The sequence below is a fragment of the Passer domesticus genome, chromosome 2 (assembly GCF_036417665.1).
Source record: "Passer domesticus isolate bPasDom1 chromosome 2, bPasDom1.hap1, whole genome shotgun sequence".
Classification (NCBI taxonomy): Eukaryota; Metazoa; Chordata; class Aves; order Passeriformes; family Passeridae; genus Passer; species Passer domesticus.
The window spans coordinates 112,107,438-112,130,317 of record NC_087475.1 but is presented as its reverse complement, the minus strand read 5'-3'; the positions used below and the strand labels follow the sequence as shown (position 1 = coordinate 112,130,317).

Below are 22,880 nucleotides of genomic sequence, written 5' to 3'. Positions count from 1 at the left end.
CATTCCCTGCTCACCTCTTTCACCCAGTAGCATCCAGAGCTAAGCTGGTTGTATTGATGGCAGAGGAGCTGGGTGCTGCCCTGGGGGCCACCTCTGATTCATCACTGCCCATTTGACACCCCTGGTTGTGTGGGAAGGATGCAGCCACTGGCCTTATCCCAGCAGGAGGCTGGGAACATACTGCACTTGCCAGGTCTCCATAACACTCCTGTTCCTGCCACTTTCCTTCTCTTCTGGGAATGGAAAACAAAACTCACTGGGAGTTCAGGGACTTTTTTTCCAAGACTTGCCAGTGCCTGTGACTCAGGTGGCTGCTTCTGCCCTATTGCTGTACCCACAGTGGCTCCCACCCTTGATGCTGCTGGGAAGTGGGGTGTGGGGGCTGGCCCCTGGTTTTGTAACCAGTGGGTTGTCGAAACCATATCTGCGGTCAAGGGTCTGGCTCTGGGGTTGGGGGACTGCTGTGGGACACCGGAGATGGCTTCTTGCAGCCAAGAACGAGAGCCCTGGGGGTTTCTGTCAGCTAAGCTGTTGTCCTCCCCCGGCTGGAACACCCAGGGACCAACACCCAGGCTCTCCCAGCCACTGTTGTACTCAGTCTCCTGGGGGCTTCACCCACCTTCCTCCTGTGCAGACCCTGCCTTGTCCCTGATCCCAAAGCATCGGGGAGCAAACCGGCATGTTCAGAATCCTGCAATACTCAGCCATGTGCTGGACACTGAGGGGGCCCAGCTGCGCCCTACATCCCTGTGGGTCCCATGGATGTTCCCCCAGGGGTGGGGCGGATCATGGGATGCCGATCATGGGATGTGTATCCCCGCGACACAGAGCACAGGGGGCACGGAGTGCTGGGGTCACAAGGCATGTTCACGGGGCTCGGGGACACGGCGGCACAGGACCCAGCGGCACACACCAGCGTCCAGGAGCGGGGCTCGGTGCGGTGGCGTCCCGCCACGTCGCCGGGCGGGGCCGGGGGCGGCTCCGGTGAGTCACGGCTGCCTCGCCCCTCCCCGCGCCGCCTCATAAAGCAGCCGCGGAGTCCGCATGTACCGGAGCGGGGCGCGGACAGCCTGGGGAGACACCAGCCACGACCTGAGTGACCCCGGGGGGAGGATGCTGGGGGGTATGGCATATCACAGACTGCGGCGTGCTGGACGGATACGAGGGTTACGGGAGTCCTGGCGGGAGCGTGCCGAGGTTACCATGGCCAGCTGGGAGGATGCTGAGAGGACGGGACCATGCCAGGCTCAGGGAATGCTGGGGAAAGCATCCCAAGCTCAGGGGGCGCATCCCTGTGTGCCCAGCACTGAGCTCCATTTTTGTCTGCAGAGCCCCTGGGAAGCCCTGCCTGGATCCTGCTGCTCTGCTGGGGCCTGGCTGCTTGCTGCACAGGTGAGTGGGGGCTACTGGGGGGCTGCGGAGCCTAAGGTCAACCCCGGGCTCTGTGCCACTCAAAGACCTCTTCAGGGGTCTGGGGATGAGCAGAGCCTCTGTCCCTTTGTGGGACCCTGCCTCCTCACCCACTACAAAAATGTGGGGTCTCGGGGTCGCTCTCGACCTCACCCCTTGCTGCTCCCCAGGTGCCATGGCTTTGCAGCCGCCCAGCATCACCACCCTGCGGATGCCAGCAGAGCTTCCTCGGCCAGGTGAGAGACCCCCAGGGCCATGGCAGGGCCTGAGGGTGAGTAGGCTGCTGTGGGGTTCAGCTCCTGTGCCAGCCTCCAGCAGACAGAAGGCAAATCCTCCACCCACAGCTAAGATTTTGGGGTGCAGATGAGGTGGGGGAATATTCCGATTAGTTAGCAAGGGGGGCTGTGCCTGTGCCTGGGGGGCAATGGGGATCCTTGCAGCCCCCCTGACCTTCGCACACCCTCCGGCTCAGGGGAGAGTGTGACTGTGTCATGTGAAGCGTGGAGTGAGCTGCCAGAGCTGACACTGCTCTACTGGCTGGAGAACGGCTTCTTCGTGGAGAGCCTGCACCCGGACGGGGCTGTGCGCGAGGGGACAGTGCAGTGAGTATGGGGACAGGGGCAGCCCAGGCTGGGACAAGGCTCCTGGGTCTGCCCATCTGCACTGGGCACTGACCGGTCCCCGCTGGGTTCACAGAGAGGAGCCGCAGGGCTCGGGGTGGGCCCTGCGCCGTGACCTGCACTTCAGCTCCTTCAGCAGCCAGCACCTGCACACCAACTTCACCTGCGTGGTGCTCAGCCCCCTCGGTGTCGGCACCAGGGAGGTGCGATGGCCGTCCCAGGCACTGGCCCCTGTCACTGGGAAGAGCGGGGGCCTGGGCTGAGACAGGGAGCAACTCCCATGCGGGGTGAGCACCCTGCAGTGCAGCTCCCTGCTCTGACAGCCCCACACTACTGCTTGCACATGTGATACCTCCAGGGAGGCCCGTCTCTCTGACCTGCTTTGGGGACTGCATGGCCCCACATGTGCTGGCCCCACTGTGAGTGGGGCTCCTGGTGCCCCAAGCTAAGTCAGGAGCACTGCCTGGGCTGGAACCAGCTCTGCCCATAGCTGGCTCTGGGACCCCAGGGTTTATTAAAGTACATCAAGGCTGCCCAGTGTCACCTGCATCCTGGGGGTGGTGCTGCCCAGGGGTGTAGAGGGCACCTGTGGGATGAGGAGGGAGGGAGAGGAGGTAGCCCTGGTGCCCGTGAAGGGCAGGATCCATTCCTCACCCCCTTCCTGCCTGGTGAAGGGCTAGAGAGCCACAGTCAGTCCCAGTTCTGCCCAGGGAATACCTGGCATGATGGCTGTGCCCTGCTCTGGAGGAGAGGGTGGGTGGAGAAGCCCTGGGTTGCAGGCACCGTGGAAGATGGGGCCATCACATCCCTCTCTGCACCTGGGGGGGTTGGGGCTGTTCCTCAGCGTGGCATTGCTGAGTCCCATCTGCTGCTCCATGGGGCAGCCCCCGTATCCATCCTGTGCTGGCAGGGTCCCTGCTCTTGTGTCCCAGCCCCCTTCTTGCTCTCTCAAGTGCTTGTGGGGACTGTGACCCCCCTGGGCTGTGGGACAGGCTGGGGAACAGATCCTGAGCCTCTTGAGCAGCCCCTGGGCTATGGGCATCACACTTCAGGATGCTCAGAATGTTGGAAGGATAGGGATGGGGGGGATGGAGAAGCCTCCAGATGCAGCCCCCCATGAGCTGCCCTCAGCCCAGGGAGCCACAGGAGCCCCCTGGGGACACCCCAGTCCTACAGTGACTCAGGAGCCAGGGGAAGGCAAGCAGTGGAGCAGCCACCTGGGCAGGGACCTGCCCAAGGCAGCCCTGCTGCACCCCCTAGCCCAGTTAATTCCAGACTCCATCCCCTCTCACAGACCCCTGCCACTCAGCAAAGGCCCCTGCCAGGCTCAGCCAGTGTCCTGGGGACAGTGACACTATGGCTAGGCTGAGCTGGGCACAGACACCTGCCATGCAGGACCCCATGTGGGTATCTCCGTGTCCCCCATCCTGTCCTACTCTCCCTGGGATGCCAGTGGCTCCATCCCCACCCCTTCTCCTTGCCTGCAGTGTGATGGCAGTAGCACACTCCTCACTGCAGAGCATGGCACCCAGCCCTGCCATGCCGTGCCATCTCGTGCCATGCTGTGTCACACTTTGGTGTGGAGGTGGAGCAGCCAACATGGATAGGTTGGTGGCACTGGAATGCTCCCGTGGACACAGTAGTAGCTCAGAACGTGGGAGCCATGTCCAGCACCACCTCCTTGATGAGGTGGAGGTCTTGCTGGTGTGGGGGACTACCAGTGGCCAGAGTCCTGGCCATCAGATGCTCCATGGTGGGCAGAGCCACCCTAAGGGAAGCCCCCAGATGCTGTGGTGCTGTGGACAGGGAACCAACTGGTTGCTCCACAAGTGGCTGGGGAGGTGTGACAGCAGGAACAAGGTCAGGTCAGGGAGGGTGTTGGGGCCTGGGAGGGGCTGCTGAGAGATGCAGGAGAAAGCACCCCAGCTGCATCAGAGGGCAAAGCCCCTCTTCGACACGCGTCCCAGCACTGACCCAGACAGTGATGCCAGCACCAGCTGAGACCTGCCCTGCTGTGTCACCCACCAGGAGCAGCCCCACTGGGATCCCAGCCAACAATGTCCTGAGACTCTGGACATTGCTCCTGACCCGGGATGTGGTGCTTGCCCCAATCCCCATCATGCTGCTGAGGAGAGCAGAGGCTGTGGCTCGGGTCAGCAGCAATACCTCTCTCTGGGTACCCAGCTCTGCACAGCAGGGCACAGCACACTTGGAGGCTCAGAGACAAAGCAGGGGGACCACGGGGCCAGTGCTCGTGCCACTGGGATGGCAGCCTACAGCTAGGCCCCCAGGCTCACTTCCAAGCCAAAGTGAACCCCCAAGACTTTATCACTCATGTGCTCAGCCACCTCTGACTGCTCCTTTGCTGGCAGCAGCTGTTGCGGTGTGATGTCAGGGCTTGCCTCAGTTCCCTGGGTTTCTCCCTGAAATTACCTTTCCCAGGTGGGCTGTCAATCTCCTCTCCTTTTCCCCACCCTTGACCCCTGCTGGGCACTGTCCATCACACCAGAAATCCCAAGAGAGCATCGAGTGACTGGCAGGTTCAAAGGATGCTCTCCACCCTCTGAGGGGCTATTGGCCCACCCAGGTGTCCCTTTCACCTGAGACCCCCTCCCCCTGTGCCTGGTTGGTGCTCCCTGTAGACCCCAGCTGACCCCAGGCATATTCCCAACCACAGGCTGTCATGGTCAGCAGTAGAACTGGGAGGGGTTGGTCTGGGGGTTCACTGCTCAGGGTAGAAACAGGGAAGTTGTACAGGCAAATCCCTGGCTTTAAGCCAGGTGTCACCAACAGGATTTTTGATCATGGGATGGTTTAGATGACGACAAGCCTATTGGGTACACCTGTCTCAGAGGGAAAAGGATCTTTGTGTGGGAGTTAGTAGGGCATGTTGAGTGAGCCTTAAATTGGATTTGAAAGGGGAAGGGGATAAAAATCAGGTCACTTGAGATAAGCTTGTGAGTGGCTTGACACTGTTCGAAGGATGGCGTGTTAGTGAGGTCGTTCAGGCTACCATCTGAGTAGACATAGGAAATGTCTACTTCATTGCCATGAAGCAGCAAGAGTGCAAGTGTTATTGATGTGCAAGAAACCATGGAAACTCCTGGGAATGGTCACTCAGCAACTGGAGCTTCTCTCCCCAAAAAGGCATTGGGATTGATAACCCAGCTGAAGTGTATCTGCCCCAGTGCCTGCAGCATGGGCAGCAAACAGGAGATCCTGGAAAGTTGTGGTGTGTTTCTTGTTTCATTAGTATGTTTACTGTTTGATTTATAATTTTGTAGTTTCCTTATGCTGTTTCTTTTTGTCCCCGTCCTTTTCCCAGAACTTTCGTCACTTCTCCTGTTATTAGATGCCAGTTTCCATTTCTTCCATTTCTTTCCATTTCTTTAGTAATTCACTGAAAATATTCTCCTCCCTTGAAATTTTGTATTGGTTTATACATTGTATTCCCCGCCTTGTTTTTCACTCCCAATTTTCCTGATTAGTTAAAGATTGTACCCTTCCCTGAGACCTGACCCCACATATAAGTCACTGTCTGCTCTCAGTTCGGGGTCCCAGGAGGAAGAAGAGGGGAAGTTTTGCCATCAAATGAAGTTACCCCAGGACACGTGTGCTGCTCTGTGTTTTATGCTGCACCAACACTGGCACTGGGAGGGGGATTGCTGTCCCCCTGTCACCAGCTAGCCGAGGCTGAGTGGCACTGGAAGACATGTTGCAGGAGGAAAACCATGGCAAGTGTTGAGAGTTGGTGGGTAAGAATTGTGGGGAATGCCAACAGGGCAGATATCCAGGTGGGAGCTGGGTAGAAATCACTCAACCAAGGACCAAGAGGCAAACAAGAAGTCTCATGATGGCTAGCCCTTGTCTTCATGGGGGCTTTAACGCACTAGACGTCTGCTGAAAATACAATCCAGACAGAGGAGAGAGTTCAGGAGGTTCCTGGATGTTACTGTACATGCTGATTTGTACTGGGCAATTAATTCAGCTATAAATAAGATACCCAGCTGGCTCCATAAAACCAGCCCTTGAGCTGAGTGACAGGAACCTCAACAAATTACATTCCATCCTAAGCTGCAGACATCTCGCTGGTCGGTGAGCTGGGCAGTGTGAAAGATCAGACCGATGAGTTTTCCAAACCGGGTTTTTCAAATTGCCTTTATAAAGAAGAGTTTGAAGAATAAACTTGCTCTTTTGCCACATGGACTTCAGGGTGTGTGTTGTTCCTGTCTCCAACCACTGACCCCACGAAACACACGGATTTATTAAATGTAATGTGTGGTGATCTCACTGACATGATTGGACTGAGCCAGATCCTGTGGGTGCAAAAGGAGAAGACAGGCCTGTGTGCATGCAGAGCCACCGGAAAAAGACATTGGGAAAACTGAAGAAATAATCAAAGGGCAAGCATGGAGAGCTGCTGAACCAGCAAAGAGCTGGATATAACCAGAGGCGTGTGTGTAGAGCCATCCAAATTATACAGTGACCAGAGCTGTTTTGCAGCAAAAAGCTGCTAAAAAAATCCAGATTTCCTTGGTCCCTTTTAAATAGAAGAAAACTGCATTGGAAAACGTGGGAGGATCCACCTCCGTGGAAGAACATCCTATGGTGCAGCGCTGCCCTGGGGAGTGGGGGAACCCCAGTGGGTGGAGACAATCTGGGGGTTGCCTGCGCCGCAGCTGCCGAAAATGCACAGGGAGGTGGTGAAATGGATTATGTAATCCAGCCATGTGGGGTCGTGGTGACCGCCATGGCCCTGGCGAACTGTGCTGCTCTGGTGGCACTGAGATGCTTCACACCTACAGAGAGATGCTGCGTTGGGCTGAGCTGCCCCATGGCCATGCTGCTGACATTTTGCGTGACACCAGACCCCCATGCAGCTGCCCGAGGCTGCTGTCCCGGGTTGAGCAGCAATGCTGCTGCCTTGAGGGGACACAATATGCCTCCCCACTCCGCAGGGCCAGACCACGTGGTGGCCACTGCAATGCCTCCCTGCACTGCCAAGCCAGGCAAGGATCCCATGGCCATGGTGGCATGCCATGTGGCCACGGGGACTGCCCTCCCACCATTTGCACCAGAGCTGCCTAAACCTTCCATCACCATGGAAATGCCAAAACTGCCCTGGCTGAGACTGAATGGGCCGGCTGCAAAGCCATGCCTCCGTGGAGCTTGGCTGTGCCTGCACTGGGGGATGTGCCTGCACCCCAATCCCGCCTCTCTCAGGGGGCAGAGCCCTGCCCCAGCCCCACCCCTGTGGAACACAGCCATGCCTCTAGTGGGCATGGCCCCACCCCAAGCCTTCTTCCCTGAGTGGGTCTGGGAATTACATCACCAAAAGCTCCTGCAGACCGCATACCCAGAAGCGGAGCTACTGTCCCCTCAGCTCCACCTCTGCCGGACACAAGGGATTATCATCCCCCTGTGGAATACCACAATAACACCATGTCGCTATAGAGCACGACATGGCACAAAGCACCCAGACTCCATCAGAAGGGTGTATGAGAGAGATTTATTACAGCAACATGTCGCTTTTGTAGTTTTTCAAGATATTTACATTTACCTAACAGAAACATACATTGCCCATTGGTAATAAAAAAGAACAAAGTTCCCAATAGGTAACCAGGGAGCCATGTCATTCTGTGAGCCAGCTAACATCCGTATCTTTTAAGTTTCCCTCTTCCATCACATTGCCATAGTGATGTGGCAGAGAGAATAGGGACAGGCGGTCGGAAGATTTCGGGCTGTCACGGAAACCTGATAGGGCCTCCCTCACCTGACTCCCAGAGATAAGGATAGCCGCAGGACAAGAGGCCAAGAATGTTGTAATCCCCCCAAGAATGTTGTAACCCTACCTAACACGGCCTCCACCCAGTCCCCTTACTAACCATATAAGGTAAAAGTCAGACCCCAAAGGTAGGGGAAGGACCAAGGGTATATATACCGAGGAGAAAACCAATAAAGGGCCTTTGGACGTCTATCACATTGATGTCTGCGTGTCCTTAGCCCGAGCGGCCGAGAGCATTGGGCCGTCGTGCTGCGTTTCCTTGGAACCAGGTCGTTACGCCTTGCCTGCAAGGCAACAAGTGGTGCCGAAAGCCCGGGAACACAAAAGAAACAGAACCCGGGATCGGGAGTCTCCTGGACAAGGCCAGCGGCTGCGGGGGGTCCTGGACTCCACCACAGCGAGGAGGGACGCCTCCGGAAACCGCCACAGCCTCATAGAAGCTGTGGCCTGAGTTTGAATTGGAACCGCCATAGCCTCATACAAGCTGTGGCCTGAGTTTTACGAGGACCGCCGCAACCTTGCAGAAGTTGTGACCAGAGTCTTGTAGGACCGCCAGTCTCGTGGAAGTCGTGGCCCGAGTCGCGTGGGGACCGCCTCAGCCTCATGGAAGCTGTAGCCCGAGTCGTGAGTTATTTTAATTTACAATGGGGTATTAGATGTGACTTCAAGCATTTTCAGCTTGCTATTAATAAGCTCCAAGAGCTAAGGACGATAACTCGTCCCATAGACATATTAAATTCAGAGGTGTGGGAGAGATGTACTCTCGCTTTAGCCGAGGATTTAAAGGTTACAGGCAGTGGGAAATGTCTTAAGGCGTGGGCTAAAGCAGAGGAAGCTTTAAAAAAGGCCTCAGAACAGCAGGAGGCATGGGAAGCAGCGAAGACCATGCTGTTAGCAACCCCAAAAATCGGGAGCGTGGCTGCGACCCAAACGGCCCCGGGAAACAGCCCGGAGGGGGGGGGCAACACGCGGGAGGCGGGCGTTCCCCGCCCGAACCCGCGCGCGGACGCGAGCCCGGGTCGCGACCACCCGGCGCCCCGGGGGGACCCCCCGACCCCTCCGCAGTGCCCGCGGGACTCCCCGACCCCACAGCCCACCTTGCGGGACCCCTTGAACCCCCCGCGGAGTGCGCCCGGCCCCGGCCCGCCCGAGGAGCCCGCCGGGGTCGCGGAGCCGCTGCCCCCTCCCCTCCCCCCACCGCGAACCGCCGATTCGGGGACGCTGACGGCGGAACAGGACTCGCGTTCGTTCTGGGAAGGTTTAATGGCAGACGCGCGCCGCGCGGAGAGTATCGCGGCCGCGGAGTCCGGCAACGCCGTGCCGGCGGCGAACGGCTGACCCGGCGCCAGAGCCGCGCCGCAGCCATACGGGTTTGAAAATGGCGCGGGCCACGCGGGAGAGGGGCGGGGCCAGCCGCCCCGCGGCGAGAACGGCACGGAGCCGAGAAGGAGCGCCACCGCGCATGCGCGGGGCAGTGCGGGGGGGCGGACACCCGAACGGGAGCCGCGCCCAGCGGCGCCACCGTATAAAGGGGAGACCCCGCCCCGCAGGGGGCAGGAAACTCACGGGGGGCGAGAGCGGCACCCCCCCCGAGAGGCGGAGCGACACCGCCCACGCGGGGAGGAGCGGGGCCGCTCCAGAGGGGAGGAACGAGAGCGACACCGCTCGCGATGGGAGGCGCGACTCCACCCCCGAGGGGAGGAGCGGGGGCGGAGCCGCAGGAAAACGCGGAGCAGACCGGAAGCGTACTGGCATTCAACTTCCGGCTCGGAGACAAGTGAGAGCTCCTCAGTCAGCTCAACCGAGCTTACCGAGTCAGACTGTGACTCGGAAGCCGAGAGGGCAGAATTAACGCGGTTTCAAGCGAAACCGAATAAAGCTTTCAATAAAACCGAGAAGCAAACACAACATAAGCTTACAGACTGGGGCAAAATAAAGATAGCATGTGCAGATTGGGTGGATATGACCAGCGTTCATGCTTACCCAGTCAGAGTTACAGGGGCCCAGGGAAATCAGCAGCGAACGTATACACCAGTAAATGTAAAAGAGGTTCAGACAATAGCAAAAGCAATTTCAGAAAAAGGGATCAACTCAGCAGTGGTTACTACTTTAGTAGACGGGCTTTTTAGCAATGACGATTTACTTCCCTTCGATATTAGACAAATCGCTAGTAGGATCTTTGATGCGGCAGGTATGAGACTGCACGGTTTTTCCCCTAGCAAGTTGGCCCAGACATTGGCAAATTAAAGAAGTCCCACCAGTGAACGGAGTGGGGGGACAATCCCGAGCGTGGAAGAGCACCCAGCTGGTAGCTATAACGCTTCACACAAAAGAGGGGCCAGAAAAAACAGTAGCAGTCTATCCATACATCCTGCAGAATTCTCCACCCCTGTTGGGAAGGGACGTCCTTGCTATGTTAGGAGTCAGGATCACAAATTTATAATGAGGGCCACTGCCATACACCCAGCGCTGCCAATCAAAATAACTTGGAAATCATCAGACCCCATATGGGTCGAGCAGTGGCCCCTATCTGAGCCTCGAGTGGCAGCCTTATTAGAATTGGTCGATCGCGAGTTACAAAAGGGTCACATAGAACCGACCACTAGCCCATGGAATACCCCTGTATTCATGATCCCCAAAAGGTCAGGGGAAGGCTATCGCCTCATCCACGACCTAAGAGAAGTGAATAAGACAATTCAACCCAAGGGTCCAGTTCAGACCCTGATACCCGCAAACTCAGCCATACCCGAGGGACAGCCATGCGCAGTGCTGGACATCAAAGACTGTTTCTTTTCCATACCCTTGCACCCTGAGGACAGAGAACGATTCGCCTTTTCCGTTGTGTTTCCGAACGGTAAGCGGCCAAATCTGCGCTTCCAGTGGAGAGTGCTACCACAAGGTTTGGTGGACAGTCCGACTATATGCCAGATCTCCGTGGACAAAGCGCTGACGCCAGTTCGACACTCCTATCCCACCGCAACCATCATCCAATACATGGACGACATCCTGATCGCAGCTCCATCAACGAGCCAGGTGGATCACCTGGTGTCCACAGTTACAGAAACCCTGCGAGCCAACGGTTTCGAGATCGCGACCGCAAAGATCAAGAAAGGACCCTGCGTGACATTCCTGGGAGTAGGGATCACAAGTTCCTACGTGACCCCTCCAAGGGTGAGAGTGAACCGAGACGTCAAGACACTACACGACGTCCAGCGCCTGGTAGGATCACTGCAGTGGCTTCGCAACATCATCCTGGTTCCTCCGGAGGTCATGGACCCTTTGCACGACCTCCTGAAAGGGAAGCAGCCCTGGGAACCAAAGGAGCTGACACCGCAAGCAAAGAACTCCCTCGACTTCATCGAACACCAGATGTCCACTGGCACACTTGCCAGGTGGAACCCAGCTATGCCCCTGGACTTGTACGTCCACTTCACGCCGAAAGGAGGAGTGGGAGCATTGGCCCAAGGACCTACCGAGAAGTCCCGACCGATCCAATGGGTGGTCCTCGGAAGACCAGCTCGAGCGTTCTCCCCAGGAACGGAATGCATCGCGAACCTCATCATAAAAGGCAGAAAACTCGCCCTGAAACACCTAGGAACGGAGCCAACAAGGATCCACCTTCCGCTTCGCAAGCAACCGGCAACAGAATCGACAACAATATCGGAGCACCTAGCCCTTGCACTCACCGGCTTCGGAGGAGAAATCTCCTACTCCGCCAAGCCGCCTTGGACTCAGCTGCTGACCATCGTCGACATAGACATGCCACCGAAGGTCAGAGACAGACCGCAGCCAGGACCGACAGTCTTCACGGACGCTTCCTCCACGACCTCGACCGCAACAGCAGTGTGGCAGGCAGGAGAGCAATGGCATTGCATCAAAGCGTGTGACCCGACACTGTCAGTGCAGCAACTGGAGGCAGCAGCAGTAGCCTTGGCGTGCGGACTCTTCCGAGAGGAACACCTCAACATCGTGACAGACTCCATATTCGTGGCAAGACTCTGCCTAGCCATGGCAGAACCGGGGGTGTCAACATCAGCAGCAGCCCAAATGCTGGAAGAAGCGCTCTCCTCACGACGGGGCACCATATCCGTCATACACATCAACAGCCACAACCCAGTCAAAGGTTACTTCCAGATCGGCAACGACAAAGCGGACGCCGCAGCAAAAGGAGTTTGGACGTTGCAAGAAGCGCGTCAGCTGCACGAATCGCTTCACATCGGGGCAAAAGCACTGGCAAAGAGATGCGGAATCTCGACAGCAGACGCAAAACACGTAGTGGCGACCTGTCCTCATTGCCAGAAGTCACCACTGTGGACCAGCGGAGTCAATCCAAGAGGCCTCAAGCCCTCAGAAATCTGGCAATCAGACTTCACCGTGTGCCAACTGATGAAGCCAAGAGCGTGGCTAGCAGTGACAGTAGACACCTTCAGCGGAACGATAGTAGCCACGCAGCACCTCAAAACAGACTCAAAAGCCACAATTCAGCACTGGCTGACAGCCATGGCATGGCTCGGTGTCCCCAAACAAATCAAAACAGATAACGGGTCGAATTTCACTTCCAAGCAGGCGCAAGAATTCGCCAAAAAATGGGGTATCACCCTGGTACAAGGTATCCCTTACAACAGTACCGGGCAAGCAATAGTAGAGCGGGCAAATCAGACCCTAAAAACCAGAATAGAGGTGTTGGCAAAAGCAGACGGCTTTGCCAACTCCATTCCCCCAGGAGAGCAGGCACGCATACTAGCAACAGCTTTGTTAGCGCTCAATCAATTTCCCAGGGGGGACGAGACAAACAGTCCTGTCCAAAAACATTGGACCACTCGAATGCAGGAGGAGGGTCCACGAGTAATAATAAGGAACGAGCTAGGCGAATGGGAACGGGGTTGGAGGTTAATGCTCACGGGACGAGGGTACGCAGCAGTCAAAAAAGACGGAGAAATCAGGTGGTGTCCACTTAAATCGATCAAACCAGATCTCCAAAAGAAGCAGGGTGACGCTAATGAGAATAGCGAGTCTCTGTTTACAGGACATGATCAAGAGACGTCCGCGAGACGTGCACACCCGCGTTCTGGAGGAGAGAGACAGACCACCGAGCCGCCAGACAGCACCCGAAGGACCGGCACGGGCGAGATCCAGTCATCAAGGGTATCTCTGGGTAATGTTGCTGCTGGGGCTAGTTGCCAGGGGGCAAGCCAGCTCACAGTACTATCCCCATCAGCCATTCAGGTGGGTCATACGGCACCTCACCAATGACAAGGTGCTCAGACACGTCATTACACCAGACGCCCCATCCTTCATACTTCGCATTACAGACCTGTTCCCGGGACGACCAAAGCCAGACCCTCATTCCCCATACGCCAAAAACACATACCTATCCTATTGGTGCCCAGCCTCAAACCCCGGAAAAAGTTACTGTAATCGCCCGGGGTGGGGATATTGCGGACACTACGGTTGTGAAACAATAGTCACAGACACCAGACCGACAGGGCCGGGGTGGGACCCACAGGAACCCGACAGATTCTTACAGTTCACTTGGGCGCCAAAAGGCTGCAAAACACCACTCTTCCATCACGAAAGCACCTATCGAAACAGCCACAAACTCCCAAAAATCCGGAAATGTATTAGGTACAACATGACAGTCTTGCAGCCCAGAGACCCCAGTTGGGCCTTTGGAAAAATGTGGACAGTAGTCCTTCACGGGACAAACGAGTAGGTAAACGTGCAGATTATCAGGCTCATACCGTCAGTACCCCGAGCGGTCGGACCAAACAAAGCAATCAAAAGCGTGCAGAAAGGGAAAAACACGACCTACCCCAAAACCTTACCTACAAGGGTCGCGAATACCCAGACAAGCCTAGCGAGAACCATTCAGACACATCGCTTAGCTAAGTCGGATTCGGACCCAATCCTTCGCATGTTAGAAGCTACCTTCCTATCCCTAAACGAATCCAACCCTAACCTAACCAATTCCTGTTGGCTATGTTACGATGTCAAACCACCCTTTTACGAAGGAGTCGCCTTAGATACCCCTTTCACATATTCCTCAGCAGACGCCCCTCACCAATGCAGATGGGACACTCCCCGCAAAGGAATCACCCTGAGTCAGGTCACGGGGAGGGGGAGATGCTTTGGAAATGCAGCCCTAGCTAGGCGGGAAGGCAACGTGTGCACCAAAGTAGTCAAACCCGACAGGAGAAAAAAGTGGGTAGTCCCATCCGCATCGGGCATGTGGGTTTGCCAAAGATCCGGAGTGAGTCCCTGTGTGTTCCTAGACAAATTCAATGACTCAACAGACTTCTGTGTCCAAGTCTTAATCGTTCCCAGGATCCTGTATCACTCAGACGAGGAGGTGTACCAACTCCTCGGAGAACCCAGCCGACTCCACAAGAGAGAAATAATAACAGGCATAACAATCGCAATGTTGCTCGGCCTAGGAGCGGCAGGAACAGCAACGGGAGTCGCGGCCTTGGCGACCCATCACCAAGGTTTGTCCCAGCTGCAGAGGACCGTCGACGAGGATCTGCAGAGAATAGAGAAATCCATATCCTTTCTAGAGAAATCAGTTTCCTCACTTTCAGAGGTGGTCCTGCAGAACAGGCGAGGACTGGACCTCCTACTCATGCAACAAGGAGGCCTGTGCGCCGCCTTGAAGGAGGAATGCTGTTTCTACGCAGACCACACAGGAGTCGTCAGAGACTCCATGGCAGAACTCCGAAACAGACTGGCTCAGAGACAGAGAGACAGAGACGACCAACAAAGCTGGTTCGAATCCTGGTTCAATCAATCACCATGGCTAACCACTCTAATTTCTTCCCTAATAGGTCCGTTAGCAATCCTGCTTCTAGCTGTCACGTTCGGACCGTGCCTACTGAACAAGCTAGTCTCATTCGTCCGGACCCGCTTGGAACGGACCAACATCCTGCTCTTGGGCAGACATCCGATGCTGTGAATTCAACAAGAAGTTCAACAGGGAACGCTGCCGGACGCAAGAACCCGAGAAAGAACTTGCCAGGCAGAAAAACTAACTCAGGAACCCCAAATCCCCTTTCCTTGTCAAGCGACAACCTTAGATACCTCATATCAGCATGTAGACGACTACCTCATCCATTTGTGGGAGAAGGGGGGGGAGATGTGGCAGAGAGAATAGGGACAGGCGGTCGGAAGATTTCGGGCTGTCACGGAAACCTGATAGGGCCTCCCTCACCTGACTCCCAGAGATAAGGATAGCCGCAGGACAAGAGGCCAAGAATGTTGTAATCCCCCCAAGAATGTTGTAACCCTACCTAACACGGCCTCCACCCAGTCCCCTTACTAACCATATAAGGTAAAAGTCAGACCCCAAAGGTAGGGGAAGGACCAAGGGTATATATACCGAGGAGAAAACCAATAAAGGGCCTTTGGACCGTCTATCACATTGATGTCTGCGTGTCCTTAGCCCGAGCGGCCGAGAGCATTGGGCCGTCGTGCTGCGTTTCCTTGGAACCAGGTCGTTACGCCTTGCCTGCAAGGCAACATAGTGATAGCCTTGATGTGTTCCTTGAGAGACATACGGGGCTTTCCTTATCTCCAGGAAGCCTTCGCTGGCTCACAAGAACAGCATGAAATGTCTTTCCCACAACACCACAGCAGTTTTGTTGCTGACAGCCCTGCCCGATCCTGCAAGTGTCTGGCAAAAGGTAAAGTTTGCCACCATCATGCGTGGAGTGAGTCTACGACGAGGCAGAACTCATTGATGTACCCATGTCAGGGAGCTGGGAGCCTGAGGATGGGACACTGGGAGCATATCCAGTAATAAGAGGCAATGGAGCTAATTCTGACAAGTATACTCCTTTTCAATAGCCAGTTCTATCTGAACTGTGTCAGCTTGTGGCCAAACATGGTTTGGGTTCTTGATTGAGCAGCAATCCTGTGTTGATCAAAAATCCTGAGGGCCAAACAGCTACAATCTGGCCATACATCACTGCTGCACCACTGAAGCTGTGGGGGAGTCTGGGTAGGGAAGGCTTTTTGACAAGGGCCACTGTGTTAAAGGGTGTAAGGTGTCCCACACCAGCTCTGAAATGGCTTACAACTCAGCCTGTGGGGATACCACACAGTGGCCCCTTGAGAAAGAAAAGCTAGATGCCCTAAAATCATTAGTATAAGAACAGCCAGCTCAAGGACACATAGAGCCATCTATAAACATTTGGACACCCCTGTATTTGTTGTAAAAAGAAATCTGGTAAATGGAGGCTGCTCCATGACCTAAGAAAAATCAACTCTGTGATGGAGAGCATGGGCACTTTGCAAGCTGGTATGCCTTCTCCTACAATGATACCTGCCTCCTGGGACATCCTGGTTGTGGACCTGAAGGATTGTTTTTTCACTATTCCACTGCACCCAGATGATACCCAAAGTTTGCTTTCACAGTGCCTTCCATTAATAACACTGCACCCGTGCAACGTTATCAATGGTGAGTTCTTCCCCAAGGCATGAAAAACAGCCCTACAATCTGTCAATGGTACGTTGCACAGACACTCTCTTCAGTGAGAGAACAATTTCCAGGGGCATACAGTTATCACTACATGGATGGCATTTTGATTGCAGCCCAAACAAAGAAGAAACTCTTACAGATTCAGCCAAATCTATTGCAAACATTAAAAACATTTGGGCTGCAGGTAGCACCAGAGAAGGTGCAGCAGCAAGCACCCTGGAAATATTTGGGATTCAAAATAATGAACCAAATGATACAGCCACAAGCAATTCAATTTTCAACCAAAATTGAGACTAAATGATGCACAGAAACTTTTGGGTACTATCATCTGGGTCAGATTGTACCTAGGATTAACCAATTCACAATTAGCACCTTTATTTGACCTCCTAAGAAGGGATCCTGAATTAACTTCCCCCAGAAAATTAACCTCAGAGGCAAAAGCTGTTCTCGAAACAGTAGAGCAAGTTATCACAAACAGACAGGTCCACCGGATATGCCCAGAGGTGTGTATCACTGTGTTCATTCTCACTGTTAATTCTCATCCTGCTGGTATTATTGGACAGTGGAACACACACTGGCCTGACCCTTTGCACATTCAGAATAGGTGTTTTTACCTCACCAACCAAAAAAAGATGGCACCTACCATCTCTGAGCTTTTTGCACAGTTAATCATCAAATGTCGTCACAGGTGTTTGCAACTGAATGGCAGAGATCCTTCACAAATTATTATTCCTACAACACAAGAGCAGTTTGAATGGTGTTTTGCTAACTGTACAGCCTTGCAAAGTGCTTTGTAAAATTTTTCTGACACCTCGGGAGGCTGTCCTGAAGGGTAAAGGAGCCCAGGAAGGCTGGATGTGATGTAAGAAGGAATCTTCAGGGCACAGAAGCAGGCTACACTGCTTCTGAAAGAAGAGCCAGAGGGAGAAGAACTTTGTCTGGAGCTTGGAGTAAAAAGGAAAATTTATGACATTTAAAAGAAGGGGCAGCAAGTCAGGAAAGCAATAAGGATGTAATGAGGCAGAGAGAAAACGAGAAGAATGGAAGCCCATCTGGCCACTGCTGTAAAAGTCAATAAAACAAATGTGTCTATAAATACATTAACCACAAAATTGGGGCTAAAGAGAATCTCCTTTATTGGATGGCTGGGGAAATCTAGAGACAAAGAATGAGGAAAAGTCTCAGGTACCCTGAAAGGTGATGGAGCATCTCGAGTGCTATAATGTGGCACGTACAGAACAGCCAGGGATCAGACCCAGCCAACATGGGTTTGTGAAAGACAAGTCCTCTTGACCAACCTGGCTTCTGTGACAAGATGACCCACTTGGTGGGTGAGTGAAAGGCTGTGGGTGTTGTCTAGCTGGGGTTTAGTAAGGCTGTGGACACCATTTCCCACAGGTTTCTCAAGGAAAAGCTTTCAGCTCATGGCTTGGACAGGTGTGCTGTTTGCTAGGAAAAAAAAAAGCCTGGATGTCCAGGCCCCAAATGGCACCTTAACTCCTCCTGACTTTGGCCAAGCAGTCTTACCGTGGTACCAGTATCAGCTGTTCCCAGAGGGACCTGGAGCATGTAAAGGCCAGGCATTATTTTTGAAAGAGCAGCAAATATCTTTTCATTTGAATCACAGCAAATCTTAGTCTTTGTTCCTTACATGTGCCCTACTAGAGTGCCTTTACTCCACAGCACATTGCCTCATGATTTTTTTAGTGTAGTCCTACTGCATTTCCTTGTGAAGCTACTTATAAGTTCTTGCAAATAATCTCACTGCTTATTCAGGACAGTTAGTCCCAGGCTAGCAGTAGAAATTCTAGCATTCAGTAGGTACTCTGCTGTGAAAACTGGAATGCAAAACATGTCACAAAGGTGGTGTTTTCCATGTGGATCGTGGAGAAGCATTACACAGTGTTTGAACAGTTGAGAGCCAGTTGTGCCTCTGCTAAGCTGTGACTGAAAATTTCATAGAATCACAGATATCCTGAGTTGGAAGGGACTCAAAAGAATCATTGTTTCCAGTTCTTGACCCTTCACAGAACACTCCAGCAATCCTACCCTGTGCCTGAGAGCATTGTCCAAACGCTTGTTAAGCTCTGGCAGCCTTGAGGCCATGACCACTGCCCTGAGGAGCCTCTTCACTGCCCAACCACCCTTTGGGGGAAGACCCTTTTCCCAATATCCAGCCTAAATCCCCCATGGTACATCTTCAGGCCATTCCCTCATGTCCTGTCCATGGTCACAGACAGCAGAGATGAGTGCCTGCTCCTCTGCTCCCTCTCGTGAGGAAGATGCAGACTGCTATGAAGTTTCCCCTCACAGTCTCCTCTTCTCCAGGCTGAACAAGCCAGGTGGCCTCAGCCATTCCTCTTACAGCTTTCCAGTTACTCCATCCAGTTGGCTGAGCAGGCTTTCCAAGTCTGCCTGAAGTTCTGTTTTAAATCTCTACCCAAAGTCCCTAGGAAGCAGGCAGAGCAGAATATGTCCCATGGGGACACTCACAGGGCTCCCCAGGTGGATGGCCACACAGAGCCATGAGGGGAGCAAAGCACCACAGGTCCTGCTTCTGTCCCAGGACAGCAGCCTATCCAACCCCCTGTGAACACAGGTCACCAGCCAGCCACTCCAGCTCCCCTCCCAGAGTGAGCAGGGAGCTGGCTGGCACATCTAAGCATTTCCAGGCGAGCCCTTTGTCCCTGACAGTGTGGTACAAGGTGGCATTAATGGTCGGGGCAGACGTTGGAACACCCTGCTGGCTGGTGGGGGAATGCCATGGAATGCTGGCCCGTGACAACATAAAAGTGCAGCATCGAGGAAGAGAGAAGGCACTGCTGCCTTCCCTGCAGATTGACCCCATTCCCAGCCACAGCTGAGAAGTTCAGCCAAGCAGGAAACTGGGCACGGCCAAACCCATCTGCTGGCATCCAGAGAAAGAGTAAGTCACTGTTTTGGCTCTAAAGGAGGGGGGTAAATAAGAGAGAAATATTTAGTAGTTTGTATTTTTATGAATGAGGCTGTTTCTCTCCCTTTCCAGTAACTCCTCCTAGCAGGTATTTGTGTTTCAAATTTGGTGCTTTGTAATGGAGGTGAAGTAACAGATTCAGCAAAGTTTACCTTTCATGTCTTGCAATTGTTTATACACTGTATTTGTATGCCTAAGGTAATAATTAATAGTTCTATGAATAATAAGCACAAGGAATGGTAGAGTGATTTTGCTCCATTTTGCAAAGACACCTTTAAAAGGGGACAGGGATTTTCATGGGAATTATCCCAGCTGACAGGATTTGAGACATTTTATTTAGTTAAAACTGCCTTGAGAAGAGCACTGGAAGAGAAGGCTCAAGGAAAGAGCATCTAGGACCTCTGTTTTATTCTGCCATTTAATTTATAAATAAAGTCAGTGATACAGTAAGGACAAACTAAAGAAAATATACTATCTCTATATAGCCCTGGAGTCTCAATGGCAATGACAACATTCACTATCTGAGTGAACAGAGCTGAGATTTTCGGTCCCAAGGTGCCCTGCTCCAGAGTTTTATTCTCCAGCTGCTTAGTGACCACTAATATTTCATATTACTGTTTTTTTCATCATGCAGCTTTCTGCTCTTTTTTATCCCTAATTTAGGATCTGAACAATAGAAAATTAAGTGCTACTACAGACTGTAATTTTCAGCATTATGTTTTGGGATTAGGTAATACTTAGTTTCATGTAATGTTTAACTTGAACTTTTGTCCAGGTCTTGTTAGAAAGGGTACTGGGAAATAACCAAAATTGCTGTCAAACTTTATTTCCTGATATTTACTTAGTGTAAGTGCCCTTGTTCCAGTGAGTAGTTCGTTTGACATACAAAAAAGAAAACTTAAAAAGGTCTTTAAAAAATAAATGTAGGTACTTTAGTGTTGAAGTGCTCAGCTTGAGCCACCAAAGGTAGCTCTGTTTTTTGGACAATGCTGACCACCCATCCTTGAGACACCTGGCTTCCCAGAAGGTGTCCCTTTCTCAGGCACACGAATAAACAGGCTTTGACTGTGCAAACCTTACAATTACGAAAGTACTTCTTGGATGAAAATACAATTGTTTATTTGTGAGTTTGCACATTCATGCTTTATGCATGGATATAGACTTGTGGGGTTTTTATAATACTTGGACTTTAAATCCCAGGGAGCACAACTCCACCAGTCATTCTACCTTACATCTGTGCAAAACAGTTTTCTCCTCCCGTGCTGGTAATAACACTTCCTTCTCACTTTTCATTTATATAAATGCTTATCCTGATGCGATTCAGATGTGAATACCCAGGTCAGCGTGTGTCTGCCTTCCAGACAGTGTGCACTGTGCACACCTCCAAGCTGGAACAGCTCCAGGTGTGTTCTGGCAAAGCAAATCCTGCTGCTCATCCTGGCTCCCTACTCTTTATTAGGAAAAGTGCAAGCTGCATGTGTGAAACACAGCATGAAAATTAAATTCTTGCATATGCCTCCCTTCTGCTCTCTCAGGCTGTGACCTGCTGATGCTGACCTGGGGGAAAAAGGGAGATACCACCACCCCCAATTCTTTGGGAGGAGATTTCTCCTTTCCCTTAAGTTTTCTCCTGTTATTCTGCCTCCCTGCAGTTCCATGTCACAGCCTTCCCTGCTGTAACACTTGCCTCTGCTGTGGACAGAAGCTCTACATAGGATGGACGGGCTTGAGGATTTTACAGATGAATTGCTTCTCCTGGAGTCTGTGTGCACCTGAAAAATCCTGTACAGTAAACATTTCAAGGGTCAGCGTGTTCTTCAAGTTCAGTGCTTCAGTGCTCAGTGCTTCAGTGCTCAAGTTCAGTGCTTGCCTACTTTATCTTGCATTTTTATCTTGCTGGGAAGGAATTTGTGCCTCTACACTCGAGCACTCCACCGCTACAACCTAATGCCAGTAGCCCAGGCTTCAGCTGCACAAGCAGACACAAATATCATTTTCAAGCTGTTGGCAACAAGAATGAATCATGCTGCAGCCTGAAAGGCTGTAGAACTTCAGCTTTGATCATGAACTTACTGCTTCAATTTATTTATGGACTAACTAAATAAGTACAGTATTTGTTTAAGTAAAGAGACAGGAAAACAAAATTCCTCTCAGCCATCAGCCCACTTAGGAATTCCTAAAATTCCCATGGAGTAAAACCAGCAAATCCAGCATTTTGTTTTCCTTAAGGCCGCAGTCTCCCTAGGGCTTTCTGATCAGATTATGTAGCTAGTCAGATTAGGTTTATTCAGGGACTGACTCATTGCATTTTTCCTGTAATCTTGTATTTTAACACCTGCTCAGTTTAAAATGCCATTTTAATCTAAATTGGATGGGTTTGCTATTCATCCTGTGTACATTACTCAAGATTTAAACTCCTCTTTGCTTAATACATCACTTTCAGATAGGCATATATTAGCACAAGTGATGAATGAGGGGTTTAATTAGTTTTTTTCTGAAGAAGGAATGGAAGACATCAATTTCATAGACTTGGAACTTCCATTGAATAGGATAAACTTTCCTTGTGACAGTAGCATTCTCACACAATAGTCAAAGGCTTTTTATTGCTTTTTTGCAATTTTCTTAATAGAGAGACCTGCAATTAGAGGGGAAAAAAAAAAAAAGTGGAATTGCCTTGTCCTCACTGGCAAGCTTTTTTCCATGTGTGAACCTTAGCTTTCCCTTCTCCAGGCTTCCTTCTTGAGAAGGAAGAATGCCTGGTTCCCTCACACTTTTCTCACAATCACATGTGTCAGCCCCTGACTCTTCACTGGGCCACTTCAGCTGATCCATATTTTTCCAGGGAAAGGCTGCCACCTGCATGATGGATGTGCTGACACCTGCAATCTCCCCAAATGGAGGGAGCTTCAACTTTTGTGATAATGGCAAACTGCTCATGTTCTCCCACATGGGAGAGTAGAAATACTCCATACAATGACTCCCATCTGACAAGGGAGGTGAGGCTTTGGGCAGACAGTTTTCAGATGTGTTGCCTGAGAAAGGTTGCCATCCCCTGAAAAACATACACCAGGACTATCAAAATAGCCCAAAGTCTGCTCCTTGCCTGTGTCTGCAGGTTTTGAATTCTGTGAGACATGACTAAGGCTACTACTGGATCCATCCCTACAGTACAATAAAGGCTTTGAAATAGCAAGTTGTAAGAGTCCTGCCTTGCCAGCAATGGATTACACGAAACAGAGATAAAATATAAGAAAACTTCTGCCCAGAGAAGCTGTGGTTGCTCCATCCCTGTGAGTGTCCAAGGCCAGGCTGGATGGAGCTGGGAGCAGCCTGGTCCAGTGGAAGGTGTCCTTGCCCATGGCAGGGGGGATTGAACTGGGAGGTCTTTAAGGGCCCTTCCAACCCAAACCACTCTGGGATTCCACGATTCTCTGTGCACTTAGGGGAATGGCTATCCAGATTCTGAGGAACCAGTGAAGATTTCTATTTTAAACAATCGTACTGATATAACTCTAATCAGTGATGGAGCAATTTTGCTAGGAAGCAAACTTTAATTTTTCAGAAGACTTAAATAAATGCCCAACCCCCATTCCTGCGAGCATTCCCACTGAAATCAGCAATGTGATAACAGTGGAATTC

General features: G+C 52.3%; 1 protein-coding gene and 1 long non-coding RNA gene across 3 annotated transcripts; both read left to right on the top strand.

Moving 5' to 3' along the window:
- Positions 1-33: 33 nt before the first annotated feature.
- On the top strand, positions 34-21,439 carry IL18BP (interleukin 18 binding protein). 2 transcript variants are annotated; one of them, XM_064410791.1, is made up of 5 exons: positions 34-1,123; positions 1,330-1,392; positions 1,581-1,646; positions 1,883-2,012; positions 20,894-21,439. In XM_064410791.1, exons 1-5 carry the CDS (start codon positions 1,045-1,047, stop codon positions 20,919-20,921), a joined length of 366 nt encoding a protein of 121 aa, XP_064266861.1. In that variant the 5' UTR covers positions 34-1,044; the 3' UTR covers positions 20,922-21,439. The 2 variants fall into 2 exon arrangements, with proteins under 2 accessions (XP_064266861.1, XP_064266860.1); XM_064410790.1 differs by lacking the exon at positions 20,894-21,439 and adding an exon at positions 2,107-3,686.
- Positions 8,052-15,222, top strand: LOC135294879 (uncharacterized). The gene is made up of 2 exons (XR_010356873.1): positions 8,052-8,439; positions 12,842-15,222. It is a non-coding gene; the product is annotated as an uncharacterized LOC135294879 (long non-coding RNA).
- Positions 21,440-22,880: the final 1,441 nt, after the last annotated feature.

What these genes read in the sequence shown, in the direction of transcription:
- IL18BP (XM_064410790.1), top strand. Translation starts at nt 1,045, where the DNA reads ATGTACCGGAGCGGGGCGCGGACAGCCTGGGGAGACACCAGCCACGAC. An exon ending in CGGGGGGAGGATGCTGGGGG is followed by an intron (nt 1,124 to 1,329) that starts GTATGGCATATC and finishes TTTTGTCTGCAG; the next exon opens with AGCCCCTGGGAAGCCCTGCC. An exon ending in CCTGGCTGCTTGCTGCACAG is followed by an intron (nt 1,393 to 1,580) that starts GTGAGTGGGGGC and finishes GCTGCTCCCCAG; the next exon opens with GTGCCATGGCTTTGCAGCCG.